The 25577-nt window shown below is 42.9% G+C and overlaps 1 protein-coding gene across 1 annotated transcript in view; it reads right to left on the reverse strand.

The window, feature by feature from the left end:
* The window catches only part of TRPM3 (transient receptor potential cation channel subfamily M member 3), a 213209-nt gene that overhangs the window by 125861 nt on the left and 61771 nt on the right, over nt 1-25577 (reverse strand). The window contains exon 6 of the mRNA XM_039910775.1: nt 4549-4672. Coding sequence (XP_039766709.1) covers nt 4549-4672 — 124 coding nt within the window. The remainder of the gene's footprint in view (nt 1-4548; nt 4673-25577) is intronic.

Below are 25577 nucleotides of genomic sequence, written 5' to 3' on the forward strand. Positions count from 1 at the left end.
CATCTAGATACTTTCCAGAGGCTGGGGTTAACTTAGGCTAATATTGGGCTATTGTTTTTACCGGAGATTACAACTTTACATTTAGTGGCACTGGGGCATTGTGGTTGGGGCAGACTGGTCTTAGATTGTGAGCTCCAAGTGGGTCACGGACTGTGCCCGACCTGATTATCTTGTATCTACCCCACTGCTTAGTACAGTGCTTGGCACACAGTAAATGCTTAACAAATTCTATATTTATTATTAGTCAAGTCAGATCCTGATGGAGTTGCCATTTACTGGCACCATGCTCAGGAGAGTTCAGGTTTCTTATCAAGCTTCATGCTTCAGTCAGATTATGAATTTTGGGAAAAAACTTTTCAAGGGGAACTATTTCCTGATTTTATCAGTTTCCACTGAGCTCTGATCACATATGCCCATGTTTATTTGTTTACTGCTTGAGCTGTGTCTGGCATCTGTTCCACCAGTTTCTGCCTTTCCCAGTTCCCTTGGTGCTGGTGCCCAGAGAGTGTCAGTGTGTGCTTGTCTTTGTGCGATGAGAATGTGTACAAACACAACCCGCTCACGAAGTCTTTCTTCTTTGAGAGTTCTGAAGCTACAAAATGATCCCTGAACCTACTGAGGGTTAGGATACATCTGAAGGAGAAGAAAAAGCAGCTGAAATGGGATTTTCTGCTATTGAGAGGCAACAGAGGGAAAAAAATGGTTTGTTCCGGGGCAATATTTCTGGTCCAAGTAGAAACCTAGTTTCTGGGAAATTTGCCTTGGCTCAGCTGTGCCACAACCATCTGTAATTCTGGAATGAGATTCACATGAATAGGTTAACCCATAAGATTCTGGCAATTACCCACTTTTGTGCCCAGCACCCCTTGTGGCACCTCTGCTAACAAATTCAACTTGTGGGCTGGTCCTTATTATCTTTGAATAAAATACATTTGGTCACTAATGACCTCCTTCCTGCCAAATCCAAAGGTCTCTACTCCATTCTAATCCTATTTGACCTCTCAGCTGACTTCAACACTGTTGAGCCCCCTGTTTCTCCTGGAAACATTATCCAACTTTGGCTTCACTGACACTGTCCTCTTCTGATTTTCCTCTGAACTCTCTGGCCACTCATTCTGTCTTTAACAGGCTCCTCCTCTGGCTCCCACCCCTGACCATGGGAATCCCTTGAGGCTCAGGTCTGGGTCCCCTTCTGTTCTCCATGTACACCCACACCTTTGGAGAACTCATGCACTCCCATGACTTTAACTACTATTTCTATGCAAATGATTCCCAAAACGACTTCTCCATCCCTGATCGCTCTACTTCTCTGCACTCTTGTATTTCCTCCTAACTTCAGAACAACTCTACTTGGATGTCCCACCGATACCAGAAACTTAAATGTCTAAAATGGAACTCATCTTCCCATGCTAACCGTGTCATCCCTGTGACTTTCTCATTACTGTAGACAGCACCACAATCCTCCCTGTCTCACGCGTAACCGTGGCATTATCCTCGACCCATTTCTCTCATTCAACCCACGTATTCAATCTGTCACCAAATCCTGTCATTTCAACCTTCACAACATTGCTAAAATCTGTCCTTTCCTCTTCATCCAAACTGCTAGTGCATGGATCCAAGCAATTACCATATCCTGACTTGAATGCTGCATCAGCCTTCTCCCTGAACTCTCTGTTTGTTTTGTTCTGTTTTATGGTATTAGTTAAGCACTTACTATGTGTCAAGCACTGTTCTAAGTCCTGGGGTAGATACGAGTTAATACTGTTGAATACAGTCCCTGTCCCAAATGGGGCTCAGAGTCTAAGTAGGAAGGAGTAGGATTTAATCCCCATTTTACAGTTGAGGAAACTGAGGCACAGATAAATTAAGTGATCACAGAGCAGGCAATTGAAGAGTTGGGATTAGAACCCAGGTCCTCTGACTCTCAGGCCCACCCTCTTTCCATTAGGCCACATTGCTTCTCCCTGTCTCTCCCCTCTTTAGTCCATTCTTCACTCTGCTGCCCAGATCATTTTTCTTAAAAAAAATTAATCCCCAATCATGCTTAAACTGAGAAGCGAGGCCTAGAGAAGCAGGATGACCTAGTCGAAAGAGCCTATGTTCTAATTCCACCTCTGTTACCTGCCTGTTGTGTGATCTGGAGCAAATCACTTAACTTCTCTGTGCCTCAGTTTCCTCATCTATGAAAAGAGGATTAAATACCTGATTTCCCTCCCCTCTAAACTGGGAGCCCAGTGTGGGAGAGAGACTACCTCTGACCTGATTATCTTGTATTTACGCCAGTGCTTAGTATGGTGCTTGGAACATAGTAAGCGATGAACAAACACCACAATTACTATTATTAATAATAGTGACTATATTGTAAAGCCAAGGCTGTTTATTACTTTTTAGCCACCATGACCTGGGACTGATGATGATGACGATGATGGTGTTAATGATAATAATAATAATAACAATAATATTTAAGTGCTTACTATATTCCAAACATCATACTAAACGCTACGGCAGATACAAGATAATCAGGTTCTATATGGGGTTCACAGTCTAAGGAGGAGGGGGAACAGGCATTGAATCCCCATTTTGCTGATAAGGGATCTGAGGCACAGAGAAATAAGTGATTTGCCCAAGGTCACACAGCAAATAAGTGGAGGATCTGGGATTAGAACTCAGGTCCTGTGACTCCCAGTCCTGTGCTCCTTCCACTAGGCATCCGGCCTTAAAAATCTACAACTTGTTTTCTAATGAAGAGAGTTATCAATTGCATCTACCAAGGTAATCCCTAATTCTTCAGAGTTGGATCATTGTGTATAGATTAGTATAACTCAGTATTTGTTTGCAATGATCAACTAAATTGGGCAACAGTTTAAAACTGGGCTGCTCCAAATCAACCTGCTTGGATTTTTCTAGGACAAAGTGCTACAGCCAAAGCTACGGGAATCAGCATGGCCTCATGGAAAGAGTTTGGGACTGAGAGTCATGGGACCTGGATTCTAATCCCGGCTCTGCCACTTGCCTTCTGTGTGATTTGGGGAAAGTGAAGTGACTTCAATTAACTTCTCTGTGCCTCAGTTCCCTCATCTGCAAATTCAATACCTGTGCTTCCTTAATAATGATAATAATAATAGTAATAATTATGGTATTTGTTAAGCATTTACTATGTGCCACGATCTGTTCTAAGCACTGTGATAGATACAAGGTAATCAGGTTGGACACAGTCTCTGTCCCACTTGGGCCTCACAATCTTAATCCCCATTTTACAGGTGAGGTAACTGAGGCACAGAGAAGTTAGCTGACTTGTCCAAGGTCCCACAGCATACAAGTGGCAGAGCCAGGACTAGAACCCACGTCCTGTGACTCCCAAGCCCGTGCTCTTGCCACTAGGCCACGCTGCTTCTTCTTCCCTTGTACTTAGAAGGTGAGCCCCATGTGGGAGCTGATGATCTTGTATCTACTCCAGGGCTTAGTAATTGTGCTTGGCACATAGTAAGCACTTAACAAATACCAGATTTAGGATTATCATTATTATATCTCTCATGCTTTAAAAATCTCAGGTAATGTCCTTCATTCTTCCTGACTGAAAGATCAAAAACAAAGGCTAGATCTACTTCATTACTTGGTTTATGTGGCATAATATCTACTGAATGTTTGCTAAGCCTTCTTAAGCTCTTGTTTCTTAAGGAGGTTGAAATGGTAAAGTGGTTTTTCCTAAAGGCATACAACATGTGAAGGGCAGAACAAGAATTGGAGGTGTCATGTACAAATGGATGACCTGCCAGTTGGGCCTTTCTAAGCCATGCTCCTTCTGGGGAGTTGTGTTCCCTAGTCTGCAGATTCCACTTGGCAGGAAACCTAGCAGTAAAATATAGAATAATAGGCTACTGGAGGCATCTCTTTTATGTTAATGATTGCACATATTTGAAAAAATAAATTAGAAAAATAAATCAGGGGACTCACCCATCGAACACAAACAGGAAGAAATTTAATAGGGACAAACGTGTGATAATACAGGCCCCAAAATATTCAAACACAAGATGAGGAGAGATACATGAGGCAGAAGATGACAGTAGTATCTTGGGCAATTTGAACAGGAGTATTACCTAGAAGAACCAGGAAGTAAGCATTCTTCTAAACACAATACTGGTTATTAGACTGTTTTGTCTAGCTTTGCTCATCCCATTTGAAAAGGAGGTGAAGAGACTAGAGAGGGCCATCTAACCTAGGCTCCTTCTCAAATGTCATGGAAATGCTTTCTGAGATGTGCTACATAAAAGTACCTCCCCTTTTACTCAGATATCCACCTAGCTTCTGCCCTGGGACTCTCCTACCCAATTCTCTCATCCTTGAATACCAGTGGAATTACATCATAAATTTAACTGGAAACAGTGACACAATTTGGATCCTGCAGAACGATGCTGGAAAAAGAGAACACTTAAGTGTCTGGCTAGAAAAAAACATATAGGCATGCTGAAGTTCAGGGGAATGCTTAAAGAAAAAAAACCACAGGCATGTGAGAAAGAACTCCCCATATACTGCATGATATTCACATACCAATTCCTTCTTCTTCATGCACTCCATGAGGATTATGAAAAGATGCTGGGCCTGGGTTCGAGTGTAGGTGAAAGTCTTCTGGATTGTAACTAGCAATTGGTCCCTCAAAGATTCATTAATGAGACTGAAAGTCAAAAAGAGAGAAAAAGGAAAACATCGTTAGAACATGAAATCAACACAAAGTTGACATCAAATCTATGGCTGAGAGGAAAGAGATAAAGATGGTTAATTCATCTCATGCCTATGCTCCATGTAAGGGGGAGGGGCAGCTTCCTGAAACTGTCAGGAAACTTCATTGGTTGAATGGGGAAAATAGCCTGTCTTTCATCTTTGAGATCTGGTCTTAATTCTAGTCCATATTCAGGCTCCTAGAAAAGGGTAGGGGGGAGGAGGGGGTCCTTATGAAAGCAGGTCTTACAGTTTCTGATCAGGATTTGGATTTTGGGAGGGAGCTGAGATGCCAAGGTGTCCACTGGGCTACTGCAACTTGTATTTAGGGTGTCAGAAATAATTTCATGACTAAATAAACTCCTTGATCATAAGCAATACATCCCACACTATTTCATAAAGCCTCGCTTCAGTAACTCAAAGGGTGACAGCCACCAATGACTTTTGTCAGACTTGCTTTACTAAAGAATGCTTTCTGCCCTGTATGTTTGAAGACCTCCATAGAAAAAGATCCTATTTAGATACAGAAATGCCTGAGAGTGAGGTTTGTTCAACATTGGACTGAAGCTCCAAGGGAACTTTTTCTGGAGGTATTTTAAAATCTAGGATTCGATTTTCATCAATTTAGGATGGGTCAAGGACAGGGGTGGGATTTGACCACTCGAAACCATTTTCCCTATGGAAAATGATAATGCCTTAGATGAGTGTTTGATCCCAAATCTGCCACTTCCCTACTGTGTGACCTAAGGCAAGTCACTTAATTTCTCTGGGCCTCAGTTTCCTCAATCCAAAAAATAGAGTTCCAATAGCTGCTCTCTCTCCTACTGAGACTGTGAGGTCCATGTGGGACAGGGACTTTATCCAACCTGATTATATTGTATCTACCCCAGTGTTTAGAACTGTGCTTTATTCATAGTAAGAGCTTAACAAATACCATAATAATTATAATTGTTATGAGCAATTTACTATCTTTATGTCTTTGGAGGAGAGAGAGGTTGGCTTGCGGGTCCTCCCTCTAATGAATGGATGGCTTCCTGGCTTCCTTTGCTAGGAACCTCTGAGTTTCTCCTTAATCTCTGGGTGAGATGACTCTCCTCCTCTCCTACCCAAGGGAGGCTAAAACTAAGAGATTAAAACTCCCCCAGTTGCAAAAAAATAAGGTCAAGCTGCAATGGACTCCCTGGGGAGGAGGAACCTGGGGAAAGATAGGCAGAAGATGATGAAAATTAGGAAGGGTAGAAGGGAAGAACCACCTAGGACTGGAGATGGAGGAATGTGTGTCAATGTAGGTAGAAAATGGCAAGATTATCCATGTTGCAAAAACTGTAAACTTAAACTCCTGTAAACTTAAACTCTTAGTGGGCAGGGAATAAATCTACCAACTCTGTTATATTGTACTCTCACAAGCACTTAGTAAAGTGTTCTGCACATATTAAGTGCTCAATAAATACAATTGAATGAATGAATTAATTAAAAACTTCCCTTGTGGTGGTGTATTCTTTGGTTTTGCCCAACAGTTCACTAGCAGGGGACATGTCTTCTGTTTCATGCTGCCAGGTACCTAGGAGACTGCCCTGGACACGGTCGGGACTTCATAAATGCTGTTTCTGATAATTATGATGACAGTATCATGAATATTCCAGATTATCCACTTGATATGGAGATTCACTTTCTGATCATGTGCCTTTCTCAGCTAACTGTGGGGTTACAAAATCCTTCTTCCTCTTAGTCACTAGGGATTTTGGGGACTTTATCTATAAAACAAGTTAGCTCCAGAATCTCGGGCAAAGATTTATGGTCAAACTGGTGTCCGTTTAGTTATGAGAAGATATATTACCCTGCAAACCTGTTGGCTGAAGTCAGCAGCAGAGTAGTGTTAGTTCAATCACCACTTGCTGTAGCTCAGCACTGAAGGTAGGATGATCACTGAGAGTACCCGCAGGTACCAGAAAAAGCAACACGTGCTGTCACATGTGCTAAAATGGGCATGCAGTGTAACATGACAGCAACACGTGTGCCATTTTGCAAAAGTATGCCAAGTTCACAAGAACCTAAAGCTTTTCTCCGTGGGTCTTGTGCTCATCCTAACCCCAAATTTGCTCTTAGCATTCTCCTCATAGGTCTATGAGAAGAACGTATACCACTTCCCAGGCCCAGAATTCAGTGGACATCACACTGGACACAAAGGCATCTAGTGCCATATCCATACTGGACAGGGGACAGACCAATTGAAAACTGGACAACTGGACACCCTATAGAAGGCAGGGAACCAGTGGTTAATAATCCCTATAGACCTTAGACAGTTCTGCAACTGATCTGTTGATGCCATTAACCTCTGTTCCTTCAGGACTACACTCTTACTGTTAACTTTTTTAAAAAAAAAATATTTAAATTGCTAGAGATTCTTGTAGTAAAAACACAATTAGGACACCCAGCACCCATCTCCTCAGCACCAAATATGTGGCGATAACCGAAGGGTGACCATCATGCCCGCAGGTACACACACCTGCTAAACTTGGGATGTCAAGACACATTGGAAGATTCCTTCGCATTTCCTGAGACCAGTCTCTTCCAAGGGCAGCTTGGAAGCCACTGGCAGGAGGACGATCATTAATGTAGGCACTGCCCTCAGTCCTGCTTAGGATTTGCACCTGGGCTTACTGTGCAAGAGTATTAGGAGAAGTTGGGCGGATACTGGACTGTGAAGAGCTCCTGAATTACAATTGCCATTCCCCTTCAGATTTAACTGCAGATCTTTGAGAAAGTCATTTATTCTCCCCGTGCCTCCACTTTACTAGCTTTAAAATGAGGAAAAGATCATTTCTTTGCCTCTCGGAGCAGTAACAAATGGGAAATTGCAGGCTGAAAAGTCATAACAAGGCTACCACAGTGATAGGAAAAGTTTAATTTTATATGGGATTATGTTTTAAAAGTGTGTGAGCCAACCATCTCCTCTTGTCTTTTATGTTCCTTTATTCTGACAGGGGTGATGAAATCAGAGTATTTTTCAGAGCCTCTGCACAGACCTGTTAGCCATGAAAATAAGCACTGGCCCATATGGCTGGGTCTAAAAGAGACCAGGGCTGTCCTAACAGAAATCAGGCAGTGGGGTTGATGAGAATCGGGTGGTAGCCCTAAGCAAAAATGAAAGCAGTGTAGCTGGAGGAATGAGCACAGGCCTGGGAGTTAGAGCTGGGTTCTAATCCTGACTCTGCCACCTTCATTCATTCAATAGTATTTATTGAGCGCTTACTATGTGCAGAACACTGTACTAAGCGCTTGGAATGAACAAGTCGGCAACAGATAGAGACAGTCCCTGCCATTTGATGGGCTTACAGTCTAATCGGGGGAGACGGACAGACGATGGCAATAAATAGAGTCAAGGGGAAGAACATCTCGTAAAAACAATGGCAACTAAATAGAATCAAGGCAATGTACAATTCATTAACAAAATAAATAGGGTAATGGAAATATATACAGTTGAGTGGACGAGTACAGTGCTGTGGGGATGGGAAGGGAGAGGTGGAGGAGCAGAGGGAAAAGGGGAAAAAGAGGGTTTAGCTGCGGAGAGGTAAAGGGGGGATGGCAGAGGGAGTAGAGGGAGAAGAGGAGCTGAGTCTGGGAAGGCCTCTTGGAGGAGGTGAGTTTTAAGTAGGGTTTTGAAGAGGGGAAGAGAATCAGTTTGGCGGAGGTGAGGAGGGAGGGCGTTCCAGGACCGCGGGAGGACGTGGCCCAGGGGTCGATGGCGGGATAGGCGAGACCGAGGGACGGTGAGGAGATGGGTGGCAGAGGAGCGGAGCGTGCGGGGTGGGCGGTAGAAAGAGAGAAGGGAGGAGAGGTAGGAAGGGGCAAGGTAATGTAGAGCCTTGAAGCCTAGAGTGAGGAGTTTTTGTTTGGAGCGGAGGTTGATAGGCAACCACTGGAGTTGTTTAAGAAGGGGAGTGACATGCCCAGATCGTTTCTGCAGGAAGATGAGCCGGGCAGCGGAGTGAAGAATAGACTGGAGCGGGGCGAGAGAGGAGGAAGGGACGTCAGAGAGAAGGCTGACACAGTAGTCTAGCCGGGATATAACGAGAGCCCGTAGCAGTAAGGTAGCCGTTTGGGTGGAGAGGAAAGGGTGGATCTTGGCGATATTGTAAAGGTGAAACCGGCAGGTCTTGGTAACGGTTAGGATGCGTGGGGTGAACGAGAGAGACGAGTCAAGGATGACACCGAGATTGCGGGCCTGAGAGACGGGAAGGATGGTCGTGCCATCCACGGTGATAGAGAAGTCTGGGAGAGGACCGGGTTTGGGAGGGAAGATGAGGAGCTCAGTCTTGCTCATGTTGAGTTTTAGGTGGCGGGCCGACATCCAGGTGGAGACGTCCCGGAGGCAGGAGGAGGGGAGAGGACAGGGGCGGAGATGTAGATCTGCGTGTCATCTGCATAGAGATGGTAGTCAAAGCCGTGAGAGCGAATGAGTTCACCGAGGGAGTGAGTGTAAATGGAGAACAGAAGAGGGCCAAGAACTGACCCTTGAGGAACTCCAACAGTTAAAGGATGGGAGGGGGAGGAGGCGCCAGCGAAGGAGACCGAGAATGACCGGCCAGAGAGGTAAGAGGAGAACCAGGAGAGGACGGAGTCCGTGAAGCCAAGGTGAGATAAGGTGTGGAGGAGGAGGGGATGGTCGACAGTGTCAAAGGCAGCAGAGAGGTCAAGGAGGATTAGAATGGAGTAGGAGCCATTGGATTTGGCAAGAAGGAGGTCATGGGTGACCTTAGAGAGAGCAGTCTTGGTAGAGTGGAGGGGACGGAAGCCAGATTGGAGGGGGTCTGGGAGAGAATGGTAGTTAAGGAATTCTAAGCATCGATTGTAGACGACTCGTTCTAGGATTTTGGAAAGGAAGGGTAGTAGGGAGATAGGGTGATAACTGGAGGGGGAAGTGGGGTCAAGAGCGGGTTTTTTTAGGATGGGGGAGACGTGGGCATGTTTGAAGGCAGAGGGGAAGGAGCCGTTGGAGATTGAGTGGTTAAAAATAGAAGTTAAGGAAGGGAGGAGGGCAGGGGCGATGGTTTTAATAAGGTGAGAGGGAATGGGGTCCGAGGCGCAGGTGGAGGGGGTGGCACTTGCGAGGAGGGAGGAGATCTCCTCTGAGGATACTGCAGGGAAGGATGGGAAAGTAGGGGAGAGGGTTGGTGGGGGGGAGGGGAGAGGCGGAAGGGTGACTTTGGGGAGCTCAGACCTGATTGTGTTGATTTTCGTGAGGAAATGGGTGGCCAGATCATTGGGGGTGAGAGATGGGGGAGGGGGAGGAACAGGGGGCCTAAGGAGAGAGTTAAAGGTCCGGAACAATCGGCGGGGGTGACGGGCATGGGTGTCGATGAGGGGGGAGAAGAAGTTTTGCCTGGTGGAGGAGAGGGCAGAGTTAAGGCAGGAAAGGATAAATTTGAAGTGTGTGAGGTCGGCTTGGTGCTTGGACTTTCGCCAGCAGCGCTCAGCAGCTCGAGCATAGGAGCGTAGGAGGCGGACAGAGGAGGTGATCCAGGGCTGTGGGTTAGTGGAGTGAGAGCGGCGGAGGGAAAGGGGGGGTGAGAGAGTCGAGATGAGTAGAGAGGGTGGAGTTGAGAGCGGAGACCTGGCTGCTGTGCAACCTTGGGCAAGTCACTTCATTTCTCATTGCCTCAGTTTGCTCATCTGGAAAATGGGAATTAAATATCTATTCAATTGATCGATAAATGGCAATTACTGAAGTCTTATTATGTGCAGAGCACTGTATTAAGGACTTGGGAGAGTACAGCACAACAGAGTTGGTAGACATGTTCCCTGCCTTTCAGGAGCTTACAGTCTAGAGGGGTCCTAACTACCCATTCTCTCTGATCTCTTTCCTACTTAGACTGTGAGCCCCATGTGGGGCAGGGACTGTATTCCCTTCAATCGTATTTATTGAGTGCTTACTGTGTGCACATCACTGTACTAAGCACTTGGGAGAGTACAATACAACAATAAACAGACACATTCCCTGCCCACAGTTATCTTACATGGTCTAATTATCTTGACTCTATCCCCGTGTTTAGTCCAGTACTTGACAAATATCACAAAAATATCCAGTAGTACTCTGCTTCTCTTTTCTATTTCCTTTTGGGGCTGGGATGAGGACTGTGCTTTTGTTGGCAATTTGTCTTCAAATTTAAACTTGTTTCTCTAGTATTTTCCTCATGGTGCTAGATTTTTTTCTTGGGGATTTTCCCAGTATGTATAGTGCTCTGCTCACAGTAAGCGCTCAAAAAATATTGATGTTTGATGAGGTCTAAGCATTTAAAGTAAATGAATGGAGCTGACTGTCAGTGCTGATAAACTGGCCAGTTTGGCCATAACAGGCACAATCCTGCAGCCTCTCTCAATTGTTCTGAAATTTCGTGGGCAGCTGACAAAAATCAAGGACTATCCTGACTACACGGGCATTCATGGTCAGCCTAGATGTCGCTTTAAAAAAAAATATTTACAGTATTCTCACAAAACCCAAGATTCCCCCTGCCTGACTCAGGTAATTCAAAGCGATCAGGTAGCTGAGAGCAATTTTGGTTTCGTTTTATTGGGCAAAAACCTTAGCATTTGAAAAGTGCCTGACTCCAGTACACGGTAACATTATAGTTTCAACCCATGAACTCAGGCTCTGCCAATGTAGTGCCAAATTAGTTAAACAATTAATTTGTTTTTTCAATGCAGCACTGCTATTTCTAATGGGTCTCAAATTAGAGGGCTTAGCGATTTAGGAAATATAATCTGTGAAATGTGGAAATCTTAGTATTATGACAGTTTTGTTTCTTCATTTAAAAGGTTGTATTTTTAGTGAAGGGCTTGTTAGATAAGGCAAGATATCAAAGGTGAGTCAAAAATAACCAACAACCAACAAAACTGAACAGATAATTATTTGACTTCTTAGATGCAAGCAACACAATTGATACCCCCAAATATTTTATCCAAAGGGATTTTTTTTGATGAATCAAAAAAGATGAATTCATTTATCATTTATCAAAAGGACCTGGTGCAGCATGAATAATCAAACCCGGATTAAGGTTAATGGGTTGGTTAAAAAAAGAGTTCATTTTGTACATATTGCAAGAACAGGTTAAAAGGTTTAATCTGGGAAAATGAGGGGTGCATATAAAGTATCAGAATTATTAACAATTACACAATTTTGTACTTGAAGGGCAATTTCAACTAAGAATTTCCAAATGCTTTTAGAACATTGCTTAGAACAGTGCTTGACACAGGAATTGCTTAATAAACATTATTATTTTTAAGCAGATATTAAAATTTTCTCATTTGCTTAAAGCAGATGGTATCAGTCTGTGATATGTACAGGTATAATGCATGGTGGAGGAAGGTTAGGTGACTTGTCCAAGGACATTTACTATTCCAGCCATAAATTTGTAACTCTCTCAAAAATATCACTGTTACTTGGGCCAAAATAGGATAATAAATATTTATGGTACTTGTTAAGTGTTTTACTATGAGCCAAACACTGTACTAAGCACTGGGGTAGATACAGGAGCATCAGGTCGGACACAGTCTCTTGTCCACATGGGGCTCAGGGTCTAAGGAGCGAGAACAGTTATTGAATCCCCATTTTACACATAAGGAAACTGAGGCAGAGAGTAGGTAAGTGACTTGCCCAAGGTCACACAGGTAGCAGAGCCAGAATTAGAACCCAGAACCTCTCTCTTCAAGGCTAGTGCTCTTTCCACTAGGCCATGTGGCTTCTCTAGTGTGTAACAGTGCACAGAATGTGGCATCTAGGAAAAGTTGGTGAGAGAATGCAGCCTTGTAGATTCTATTATTATAGAATTTGTCAAGCCAACCAGCATGATCCAACTCAAGTAACACTGTAATCTTCAGTGACCCTAACAACTCCTAGCATCAGGCTGGGACACTGGTTCTTAGTTCAAGAAGCAACAATCACCAGTCAATCGTATTTATTGAGCACTTACTGAGTGCAGAGCACTATACTAAGTGCTTGAGAGAGTACGATATAATAATAAACAGATCAAACAATAAAATGTGGGTACATTCCCTGCCCACAACAAGTATACAGTCTACCCCTGCCTACTGAGTATGGAATTCAGTTGAAACTAGTGTACTTTGGGAAGATATGTGATATCAAGATGTTCCCCAAGATAGAATTTGAACAGGAGGGAATAAATGGGTCGGTAAAAATGCCATTTGTCCCAAAAAGCCTGTACTGAATCCATGCACACCTATTGATGCCATCCTCTCCTCTTCACCCATTGGTATTTGCTTCCACTGCCTCATGTCTCTCCAGATTAAATGTGCATCACATACCAAATACCCATAAGAGTCTCCTGAAAATTAAAAAAAATAAGAAAAGAAAGCAGAGGTAGGGAGCATTATGTTTTTGCTCGGTCCACTTTCTGATTTTCAAGAGTCTGACTGGGAGTTTTCTTTAGGCTCTGGGTAGGTGATTCATACTTGTTTTCCTGACTTTTGATTAAAAATGAAAGTTGCCATAAAGATGCCTAATCAATCAATAGTATTTATTGAGCACTTACTGTGTGCAGAGCACTGTACTAAGCAGATGGGAGAGCATTACTATAACAGATTTAGTAGACACAGTCCCTGCCCACAAGGAGCTTACAGTCTAGAATGGGAGACAGGCATTAAGATAAATAATTTACAGCTATGTACATAAGTGCTGTGGGGCTGAGGGTGGGTTTAATATCAAGTGCTTAAAAGAAAGCAGCAAGACCTAGAGGAAAAAGCACAGGTCTGGGAGTCAGAAGGACCTGGGTTCTAATCCTGGCTCTGCCACTTGTCTGCTGTGTGACTTTGGGCAAGTCACTTAACTTCTCTGGGCCTCAGCTACCTCATCGATAAAATGGAGATTAAGACTGTGAGCCCCTCTAAACTGTATGCTCATTGTGGGCAGGGAAAGTGCCTGCTAACTCTACTATACTGTACTTTCCCAAAAGGACAGGGTGAGAAGATGAGAAGTCCTCACTTAGCAACTATTACTGACTCAGAATATTATATCAGATGCATACAGAATTGGAGGAGGAGGAAAATCATCTAATTCTAGGAAAAAAGTGGTGGCTAGGATTTTTTTAAAGGGCATCTAAAAATGTGGCTTTGACTGTGCTTATCAAAGTGCACCATACTTGGGCAGTGAGCACAAAGTTGTTTATTTGCAAGTTATAACCTTCACCATATCAGTGTAGAAGCCAAATTTGATTTTCACTTGACTGGGACATTTACTTTCCTCTTGTGTGATTTCCTGTTTGAATCATTTCTCAGTGCAGCACTTAGTGGCTGAAAAGGAGCAGAGTTCTGAGCAAGTGATTTTATAATATGGTGCCTCTGGCTTACTTACAATGTTCCAGCATGCTGACAAGCATTGCCCTGGGGAAGCAAAGTGGGTGAATGGGGTGTCAAATAGAAATGGCATTCATGCCAATCAGTGCTGTCAGACCATGGAGCCCCTCAGCCCACATCATCCAAACACCAATCTGACTATGGTCTAGGGATTTAGACTGGTGTTGGGCAGAGACCCAGAGATAGCTTCTGGGGCACCATTTGGTCATATCTACTGAGGAGGATGTCCTCTACTACCTGCTAGGAGAGGTGGAATCTGGAGATTGTGGATCCAACTGGGCAATTTAATAATATTGTTATTACAGTATTTGCTAAGTGTTTACTATATGTCAAGCAATGTACTAAGCACTGGGGTAGATTCAACATAATCAGGACAGACACAGTCCCTGTCCCACATAAGGTTCACTAAATGGGAGGGAGAACAGGTATTGAATCCCCATTTTACAGATGAGTCATGCCAGACACAGAAGTGGAAGTCTGTTTAAACAGGCCCTGGAGGGTCTGAGTTGGGGAAGAGAATGAAAGAAAAGATGCTTAGAGAATCATGGTAGCCTAGTGGAAAGAGCACAGAATGGAGAAGCGGCTTAGTGGAGAGAGCACAGGCCAGGGAGTCAGAAGGACCTGGGTTGTAATCTCGGCTCTGCCACGTGTTTGTTGCGTAATCTTGGGCAAGTCGCTTCACTTCTCTGGGCCTCAGTCCCCTTATCTGGAAAATGGGGATTAAGACTGTGAGCCCTATGTGGGACAGGGATTGTGTCCAACCCAAATACCTGCATCTACCCCAGTGCTTAGTACAGTGCCTAACATATAGTAAACACTTAATACCACAGTTGTTATTATTATTAATTGGGAGTTTGGGGACCTGGGTTCTAATCCTGGCTCCGTCACTACATAGCCATGTGGCCTTGGACAAGTCGCTTAATGCTTCTGTACCTCAGTTTTCTTATCTGGAAAATGAGGATTAAATACCTGTTCTCCCTCCCCTTCAGAGCTGTGTGGCCCATGTAGATAGGACAGTGTCTTACCTAATAAAAATGCCGGTATTTGTTAAGCACTTGTTTTGCATCAAACGCTCTTCTAAGCACTGGGGTAGATACAAGCTAATCAGTTTGGACACAGTCCATGTACCACATGAGGCTCACAGTCTTAATCCCCATTTTACAGCTGAGGTAACTGAGGCACAGAAAAGTAAGTGGCCTGCCCAAAATGACACAGCAGACAGGCAGAGGAGCGGGGATTAAAGCCAGGTCCTCTGACTCCCAGGCCAATGCTCTATTCACTAGGCCATGCTGCTGATTATACTGTATCCACCCCAGCTCTTAGCACATGGTCAGTGCTTAACAAATACCACAACTATAATCATTATATGCTAAACCACTGGTTAGCAAGGGCACAGGTTGGTAAAATTCCTCATTGTTTATCAAAGAAGTACACAGTGCTAAAGCCTCTACCTATTATTGCATGGATGCTAAGTTTTCACTGTCATCTCTGAAAAATTAAATAAGCCAGACTAATGATTTGTAGAAGAGTTTTACTCTATTATGCAAATAAATGAAAAGGCTCTTTGAAATAAGTTTTCTAAGCCCCACTTATTGAGTTAACACTGCTATTCTAGTCTTAATGCACCCTATGGTGATGACTGAAGGTAAAAGAAATCTTTTCACAGCATGTGGGGCTCCTGTTGCATATATATTTCCCCTTCATACTGTAGTAGTTAATTACTGTCTGTAACCTGCACTGGGATCTTTGCATGAAAGATATTACACATGTCCAAAATACCATTCATTTTTAATGACACCACTAGCTTAGACAAAAAGTCCATCATTTGTTTTTAAATAGTGTCTGTTAAGCGCTTACTATGTTGTCAAGCACTGTGGTAGATACCAGCTAATCAGGTCAGACACAGTCCCTGTCCAACACGGGGCTCACAGTCTAAGGGGAAGAGAGAAGATGGATTGAATCCCCATTTTACAGATAAGAAAATTGAGGCACAGATTAGTGAAGTGCCTTGCTCAAGGTCACACAGCAGGCAAGTGGCAGAGTTGGGATTAGAACCCAGGTCCTCTGCCTCCCAGGCCAATGCTCTTTCCACTAGGCCCCACTGCTTTCCAGGAGCTAGAGGTTCTGGCTGGAGAACCCGGGTATCCTTTTTCTATGTAAGTTGATTTAGGACAGTAGAATTTACAGCCTAAAAGACAGAAGTCAGAATCCATGTGAATATTAAATATATTACTGCAAAGATATCTATGATGCCCATACAGTGTCCTGTTTACCTAATAAATACTAAGAAATTAACAGACAAATCTGGCAAGGGGCAAGTGGATTTTTTAAATGACATTTTCACTAGAAATATTCAGTTTTAAACAAGTCCACAAAAGGAAAAAACGGTTTATTCTTTGTTCAACCCATGTTTGCTGGTATGGCCCCCAACAACCAATGGAAATGGTTTTGGAGCCACCTACCTTGAGTCCCACCTTCCAGATAGCCCTGTAAACCTGGACATGAGCACGTCTGCTCGACTGACAGTCTGTGGCCCTGTCTTACCTTCATACCCCTGCCAGCCTGGATTTCCCTGGGGCTGTTCCTAGAGTTCAGGAGGTTAAGGAGGGAAGCTGGAACTCGGAAGCAACAACTGGCTTTAGGGTGAACTTCCAAGCCATTCAGAAGTGAGCGCAAGAATGCCAAACTCCTTGCCTATGTGAATGACCTCAACAGAACAGATGTTTGCTGTCCTGGAGGGAAACAGCTGTGGCAAACACCCCCATCTGTTGCTAGAAAAGTTTCCATTGTTGTAGTTTGCTTTTTTGTTCTAAGATTATAAACTCCTTGAACACCAGAACTACTTCTCCAGTTGTATTTTCTCAAGTGTCTCATACATTCTCTGCTTATAGTTCAACAAATACCAATGTTGTTGTTGATGATGATGATGATGGTTGATTTATCCCTTTCATACATCCTCAGAGAAAAGATTGGAATAAGTGGGAATGGTGAGTGAGGAAAGAGACAATAAATATTGATGATGATAATGATGATGATGATGACTGTGTGGGTGCTGCAACCAAATGAAAATCTTAATAAATGGTACATTTCCAAATAAGTCCAATATGAGTCATCCTTTTCATTACAAAGCAAGATACTTCTTTTCCCTATAGTAATTAGGTTATATTCTGCTTGGAAAGGGACTATTTCTTGACAAGCAATCATTAGAGAAGTAGCTTGGCTTGGTAGAAAAAGCAAGAGCTTTGGAGTCAGAAGACATGGGTTTTAATCCTGGCTCCACCACTTACCAGCTGTGTGACTTTGGGCAAGTCATTTAACTTCTATGTGCCTCAGTTTTCTCATCTGTAAAATGGGGATTAAGACTGTGAGCCCCACATGGGACAACTTGAGTACCTTGTATCTACCTCAGCGCTAAGAACAGTGCTTGGCACATAGTAAGTCCTTAACAAATACCATCATTATTATTATTATTTTTATTATTTGGGGAGAAAAGGGTGAAAATGATGCCTGGGAGGAGTAGGTAGAGCACATATCCAACTAAGTGGAATATAGATTAGCTGTTATTTTAAATGGCTCATAGACAGTGCTTAACAAAGACAATTATGATTTTATTATTATTAACCATTAATATACTACACTATTCTATAATTCATTATAATTCTTGCTCTGTTCTCATTTGGCAGTTTTCCATCTTTAAATCATCATTATGTCTTGTGAAGAGTAGCAGCACTGCCTACAGTGAGTTCTGTCATCTCAATAGATACACAGACAGTAAATTTACTGAGGGCAGGAAACGTGTCCACAACTCTGTTGTATTGTACTCTCCCCAGCTCTTAATACAGTGCTCTACACAAAGTAGCACTCAACAAATACCACTGATTGACTGATAAACAATACTGGGGGGCTCTGAAGAGAGTGGTGGGATATCCAGCAAGATATCAATTAATTCTTTTTTTTAATATGATATTTGTTAAAGCTTACTACATGCCAGGTAGTGTTCTAAGCACTGGGGTAGGTAGAAGCTAATCAGGTTCGAAAGAATCCATGTCCTACTTGGGACTCACAGTCTTAGTCCCCATTTTATAGATGAGGTAACTGAGGCACAGAAAAGGTAAGTGACTTGCCCAAGGTCAAACAACAGACAAGTGACAGAGCTAAAATTAGAACCCAGGTCCTTCTGACTCCCTGGCCTGTGCTCTATCCACTAGGCCTTGTTGCTGGGACTGGAATTGGAGGAGCCTTTGAAGACCCAGACCTATCTGAGCCTTCTTTGGTCCTTAGAGACCCAGAGCAGACCTCTGAAGGGGCAGATTCAGGCAAGAGCAGGTCCAGGCATTGGAAGTGTATTCTGAGCCCTGACACATCACCTAACCACAAAAATGTATTAAGGCTTAATAAATGCCATAACAAATTATAGTACTGTTTTATTAGAGGCAAAGAGAAGACAGGGAGAGTAAGGATAAGACAACTGGAAGAGAGGTCTAAATGAAAAGAATGAAGTGAGAAAAACAGAGAGAATGAAGAAAAGAAAAATCCATTTCTTTTGATTGTTATGTATCAATCACATACATGTTTGATGATGTACAACACAGCTGGGCGCAGAGCAATAATGAGATCCATTGCTACCAGCCCTGTTAAAACTGCCAGTCCTTCTTTGGGTTAGCACTTATCTACACAAGGCAGTGAAAAGCCTACTCTGCCTGTATTACTGTAGAATCAGTTATATACCATTAAATTCCTGAATCGTGTTTGCTTCTCATTTTCCTTCCATTTCTATGATGGCTTACCCATCACAGGTGTAGTGAGAATTAGCTAAGGTTTGTAAAACCTATGGAAATTGCTCAACATTCCCCACAGGCATTAAGCATTTTGATAGGAAGAAAACGCAACACTGTATAATGGCATTTGCTTAATGCAGAGATAACACATTTTCCAACTTCCATTTTTCAACTTCCCATCCCTAATCACAGGATTAAAAGGACACTTTTAAAATGTAAAGGCCCATGAAATAGCCCATTTAATAATTATAATATGGGAAGATTATTTTCCTTAAATAGTTAACCCATCAGGAAAGTCCAGTGAAAATGTGGAAGAGGCAGATCAGCAGCTAGATGGATAGAAACCATAACATAGAAACATAGATGGACAGAAGTCATAACAGTGGTAACGGAAGAACCGTTAGCAAGGTTACAGATTATGGTGGAAGATAGGATGTTCAGGAGAAAATATGTCCATAAAGTTGCTATGAGTCAGAAACGACAACGGCATTTGATAATAATAATAATAATAACCGAGAGTTTACTTAGTGCAGAGTACTGTAGTAAGCACTCAGGAGAATACAATAAAGATGGCAGACACAATCCCTGCCCTCAAGGAGCTTACCAACTAGTATGGGAGACAGCCATTAAAATAAATTACAGATAGGGGAAGCCTAAGGATACCTGTAATATGTGCATATCTGACTATAAGGATACACGCAGTACTGCTGTGGGTGGGGATAGGGTGAGAAGTATTGATTGTGTTTTTTTTAAGCACTCACTATACGCCAAACACTGTACTAAGCCCTGGGATAGATACAAGTTAGTCAGATCATATGTAGTCCCTGCCCAACATGGGGCTCACAGTCAAAGTAGGAAGGAGAACAGGTATTGAATCCCCATTCTCTTCTGGACCCCCTCCAATCTGGCTTCTGTCCCCTCCACTCTACCGAGACTGCTCTCTCTAGGTCACCCATGACCTCCTTCTTGCCAAATCCAACGGCTCCTACTCCATTCTGATCCTCCTTGACCTCTCAGCTGCCTTTGACGCTGTCGACCATCCCCTCCTCCTCCACACCTTATCTCACCTTGGCTTCACAGACTCCGTCCTCTTCTGGTTCTCCTCTTATCTCTCTGGCCGGTCATTCTCAGTCTCCTTCGCAGGCACCTCCTCCCCCTCCCATCCTTTAACTGTTGGAGTTCCTCAAGGGTCAGTTCTTGGCCCTCTTCTGTTCTCCATTTACACCAACTCCCTTGGTGAACTCATTCGCTCTCACGGCACTACCATCTCTATGCAGATGACACGCAGATCTACATCTCTGCCCCATCCTCTCCCCCTCCCTTCAGGCTCGCATCTCCTCCTGCCTCCAGGATGTCTCCACCTGGATGTCGGCCCACCACCTAAAACTCAACATGAGCAAGACTGAGCTCCTCATCTTCCCTCCCAAGCCCTGTCCTCTCCCAGACTTCCCTATCACCATGGATGGTATGACCATCCTTCCCGTCTCTCAGGCCCGCAATCTCGGTGTCATCTTTGACTCGTCTCTCTCGTTCACCCCACACATCCTATCCGTTACCAAGACCTGCCAGTTTCACCTTTACAATATCGCCAAGATCCGCCCTTTCCTCTCCACCCAAACGGCTACCTTACTGCTACGGGCTCTTGTTATATCCCGGCTAGACTACTGTGTCAGCCTTCTCTCTGATCTCCCTTCCTCCTCTCTCGCCCCGCTCCGGTCTATTCTTCACTCCGCTGCCCGGCTCATCTTCCTGCAGAAACGATCTGGGTATGTCACTCCCCTTCTTAAACACCTCCAGTGGTTGCCTATCAACCTCCGCTCCAAACAAAAACTCCTCATTCTAGGCATCAAGGCTCTCCATCACCTTGACCCTTCATACCTCTCCTCCCTTCTTTCTACTGCCCACCCCGCACGCTCCGCTCCTCTGCCGCCCACCTCCTCACCATCTCTCGGTCTCGCTTATCCTGCCGTTGACCCCTGGGCCACGTCCTCCCGTGGCCCTGGAATGCCCTCCCTCCTCACCTCAATCTAATTCTCTTCCCCTCTTCAAATCCCTACTTAAAACTCACTTCCTCCAAGAGGCCTTCCCAGACTGAGCTACCCCCTTTTTTCCCTCTGCTCCCTCTGTCCCCGCTTCACCTCTCCACAGCTAACCCCTCTTCTCCCCCCTTTCCCTCTCCTCCTCCCCCTCTCCCATCCCACCCCCTCAGCACTGTACTCGTCCGCTCGACTGTATATATCTTTATCACTCTGTTTATTTTGTTTATTTTGTTTAATGAGATGTACATCACCCTGATTCTATTTAGTTGCCATTGCTTTTATGAGATGTTCTTCCCCTTGACTCTATTTACTGTCATTGTTCTTGTCTGCCTGTCTCCCCCAATTAGACTGTAAGCCCGTCAAAGGGCAGGGACTGTATCTGTTGCCGACTTGTACATTCCAAGCGCTTAGTACAGTGCTCTGCACATTGTAAGCGCTCAATAAATACTATTGAATGAATGAATGAATGGATGAGGAAATGGAGGCCCGGATAAGTTTTTCATCCACTTTCAGGGCTGTGTTTACACTAAGTGGGAAGTTAAGCAATTATTCAGTCTCTTCAACCAATATGTCGATTAGGGGAGAGAGCTAGACTGCTAGCATTTTCCTCATTTCTTTCTGAGTTTCTGGAGACACAGGATAAAGGTTCAGGGAATAATGTCATCAGGAAAAATGAGGACCATAAAATCTCTTAGAATTCTATCTTGATTTTAATATCAAAATCAAGGATCAAGGCATACATATCTGGACAGTTCTTGTTTGACGATGATGATGATGATGATGGATCTGTTATCCAATGAGGAAGATCGGCCACCATTGTCTGCTACCTGTCACCCAGGGCCTTTTAAATTTAGAACTCCTTTGCCTGGATTTGTTTTCCCTTCCCGTTACAGGGTTGCCCAAGGTCACACAGCACACTGGTGACTGAGCCAGGAAGAGAACCCGAATGTCCTGACTTCCGGTGCCATGCTCTTTTCATTAAGCTACACTGTTACTCTTGTCCCCGTTTTACTACTTTTTTTTGTCTCACTCATTGAGCTTTCCATGAAAATTAGTTTACTTTTATCAGGAGTTTTAAACTCTTCTGTAAGCTTGTTGCAGTCAGGGAATGCATCTTCCAACTCTGTTGTACTGTACTCTACTCTCCCAAGCACTCAGTATGTGCTCTGCACCAAGTAAGCATCCTCATTAAATGCAAGTACAGATGAATGTATCTAATCTTTAGGAATTTACCACTGATTGATTGAATTAGTGATGAAAGGGCAATAAAAGCTTGTGCATGATTTTTTTATGTGCAGACCCCGCTGCCCAACAAATTCCAGAGATACTTTTCTTAATGGTATTTATTGAGCGCTCTCTGACACATTCCTTGCCCATAACAAGTTTACAGTCTTGAGGGGGAGACAGGCATTAATATAAATAATTTATGATAAATAATTTAAAGATATGCACATAAGTGCTATGGTGTTAAGACTGGAGTGAATATCAAATGTCCAAAGGTCACAGATCCAAGTGCATAGAAGAAATAGAAGGAAGAGGGAGCTGGGAAAAAAGCAAAACCATAATCTGATGGCAAGAAGACCAAGCTAGTTGTAAATGTATTTTTGCTGGCAGCTTTCATTCACCCTTGTTGCTGTTGAGGTTTTAAGATCTCAAGGAAGCAGTGTAGTCTAGTGAAAAGAGCATGGGCCTGGGAGCCAGAGGACCTGGATTTTAATACTGGCTCCGCGACCTACCTACTGTGTGACCTTGGACAAGTCACTTAACCTCTCTCTGCCTCAGTTCCCTCATCAGCAAAAAGGGGATTCATACCTACTCTCCCTCCTACTTGGACTGTGAGCTCAATGTGGGACTGAATCTGATCTATCTTCTATCTACCCCAGTGCTTAGTATAGTGCATGGCACAAAGTAAGCACTTAAAACCATTTTAAAAAGACCTATTCTATCTGCTCCTATTCTATCTGCTCATCAACTAGGGATTTGTGTGTGTGTGTGTGTGTGTGTATTTCTGAATTGCATGAATGTGCTTGCATATTTATGAATGCATTTAAAATAGCATCAAACTCTGGCATCACCTCAGTGAAAAGGAGATGAAATGAATATAAACTAGGTGGACACCTGAAGCAAATATGTTCAATTTTTGTTTCCTACATTCTTTCTTTCTCACTTGACATTCCAATTATTTCTAAATCATGCTGGAAGACTAAACCACCAGGATCAATTACTCCGTTTGGGCAGATCTGATAGAGACATATAATAGGCTTTTGACATCCTTCTGTCTGGAACGGAAAACTCTTTTGAGGTGAAAAAGAAAACATGTGTGACCCTAAATCACATCACAAATTTTCAACTCTACAGAATGCTGTGCTCCAATGAACACTGATGATGAATTTAAGGATTTATCCTGCAGCCATCTTTCTAAAATGTCAAGTTAGGGCTCTCTCTTGATAGCTTTTCCATCAGCTTTGGTCACATTGAAACTGAGTTGGAGATATGTGCTTCTGCTAGCACTAGGCTAATATTCTTGGTTTAGCTTATATGGGACCAGGTGATTTTTTTTCCCTTCTCAATGATTATGCATTTCATCCATGCCTTTGAATAAAACATTGGAAAGATTAGTGATATACCCAGTGTACCTATTTACCAAATTATACAAAACTAAGGATGATGGTTAGGATACGTGGCTAAAATTGCTAATATAATTGAGCTATGTAAGTAGGAGTCAAGGCACATACTAGGTGCAGTTCTCAGGAAGATGAAGCAATATGATTTATCCAATTTAGAGGATCCTGTCACAGTGAGTATATGTACTTCAGCCTAAACCTTGGACTTTCTTCTGCAATGTGTTTGTACTCTAGAGTGAGGAGCAAAGGGGAAGCTCAAATGTCTTGGGTGTTTTCTTTGAGTTACAGTAGAAATGGGTGGTTCAAAATGACCTTTGATTTAAAAATCAAAATAAATCCGAGAAACTGTAATCTAAACAGAAAGTGTAACATGCATAATTATTCCTGGGCTACATTTAGTGCTAATCACCTGCATCTTCGAAAACATATGCAAGCTAAATATGTAAATGGACAGGCAATTAGAGCAAAATATCCATTTACCTCAGTCAAGCCTCAAAAAGAGCCAGGGCTTTATGACCTAGATAAGGACAAATGCTTACAGGATCCGCTACATTAGTTAATGTGTTGTCTGCAGGTAGTAGGCAGAAATGAATGGTTTAATAATATTGATAAAGTAATGTAACATAGCAAAGGTGAATGCCTTGTAGTTTCTTTGTGTTTCAGTGAAAACTGGGATGCAAACTGTTAGAAAATACCAAAGAGCTTCTTGAAATAGTCTCATTTTTTCTTTGATACACTTATAAGGCACAGAATGGACATGGAGAGAATAGAAGAAAAGGTAGAATAATTGAATCGCTAATGCCAGTCAGGCTATCAAAGTCTATTTGCATTATGAAAGACACGGTTTGTCTTTACTTCAAACAGTCTGGTCTCGAAGAGATTTTCCGTTCCACCAATTGCATTTAGTTTCCAAAATGACTCACTCTCAAATTCACATTCTTGTATTGTTTTATAGTCTCTGGGCATTCAAAGTTTAGATTGAAAAAAAAATCCCAAAGGTTAAAATAAGGCTCAGGAAAGAAAATTCATTTTTAATAAAAATCCAAAATAAACCAAAAAAGCCTCATATTGGAATTACATTATATGGGTCTATGTGATTATAACTGCAGAAAATGGCAATTTGAGAATGATTGAAAAAGGCAATTCTAGTTAGGCTAAAATGTTGAGATGTTGTGTCAAAATGATACAACAGGCCTGGATTAGACCTAAAAATATGATAATGCTGGGACAGGTTTGGCTAATAATAATGTTTGGCTAATGAACATATGGTAGAAGATAATTAGTGGGAATAATGCTTTCCCATAATCAAGGGTATTGCTAATCATTCATTCATTCAGTCATATTCATTGAGCACTTATTATGTGCAGAGCACTGTACTAAGCGCTTATTCATCTTGCTTTGTTGCTGCATCAAAAGTTCATTCAAGAAGGTGACTCAAAATGGAAAAATAGCAATACAAATGTTATTTTTCCATTTTCACCCATATGTAGGTCTCAAAATGGTAAAAAATATAAAGAAAGGGATAATTCTGCACAATAATTTAAATGAACTTTCAAACATGCTAAGTCTCTCCCTCACTGAAAAATCTTTCTCTGAATCCCATTCAACTCTCCAGTTATCACCCCATCCCCTTGCTCCATTCTTAACCCAAACTCAATGAACAGAGTGTGCATACCCACCTACAAGCTGGTTTTAGCCCCCTTCACTCCATTGCCACTGTGCTCACCAAGGTCTCCGATGACCTCCTTTTAGCCAAATTGTATGGACTCCTAACTTGTGCTAATCTTCCATGACTTCTTGGCTGTCTTTGACGATTTTGAGCATTCCCTTTTGGAAACATGACCTGTTCTGGGCCCCCATCCTTCTCACTATACATTCTAGACAGTAAGTTCCCCCTCTACACTGTAAGCTCCTTGTGGACAGGGAACATATTTACCAATTCTCTTGCACTGAACTCTCCCAAGTGCTTAGTAAGGTGCTGTGCAGACAATACGCATCCAATAAAGACTACTCATACTCTTAGGGAACTATATGTTTCCATGGATTCAGCC

Source organism: Ornithorhynchus anatinus, chromosome X5, assembly GCF_004115215.2.
Source record: "Ornithorhynchus anatinus isolate Pmale09 chromosome X5, mOrnAna1.pri.v4, whole genome shotgun sequence".
Taxonomy (NCBI): Eukaryota; Metazoa; Chordata; class Mammalia; order Monotremata; family Ornithorhynchidae; genus Ornithorhynchus; species Ornithorhynchus anatinus.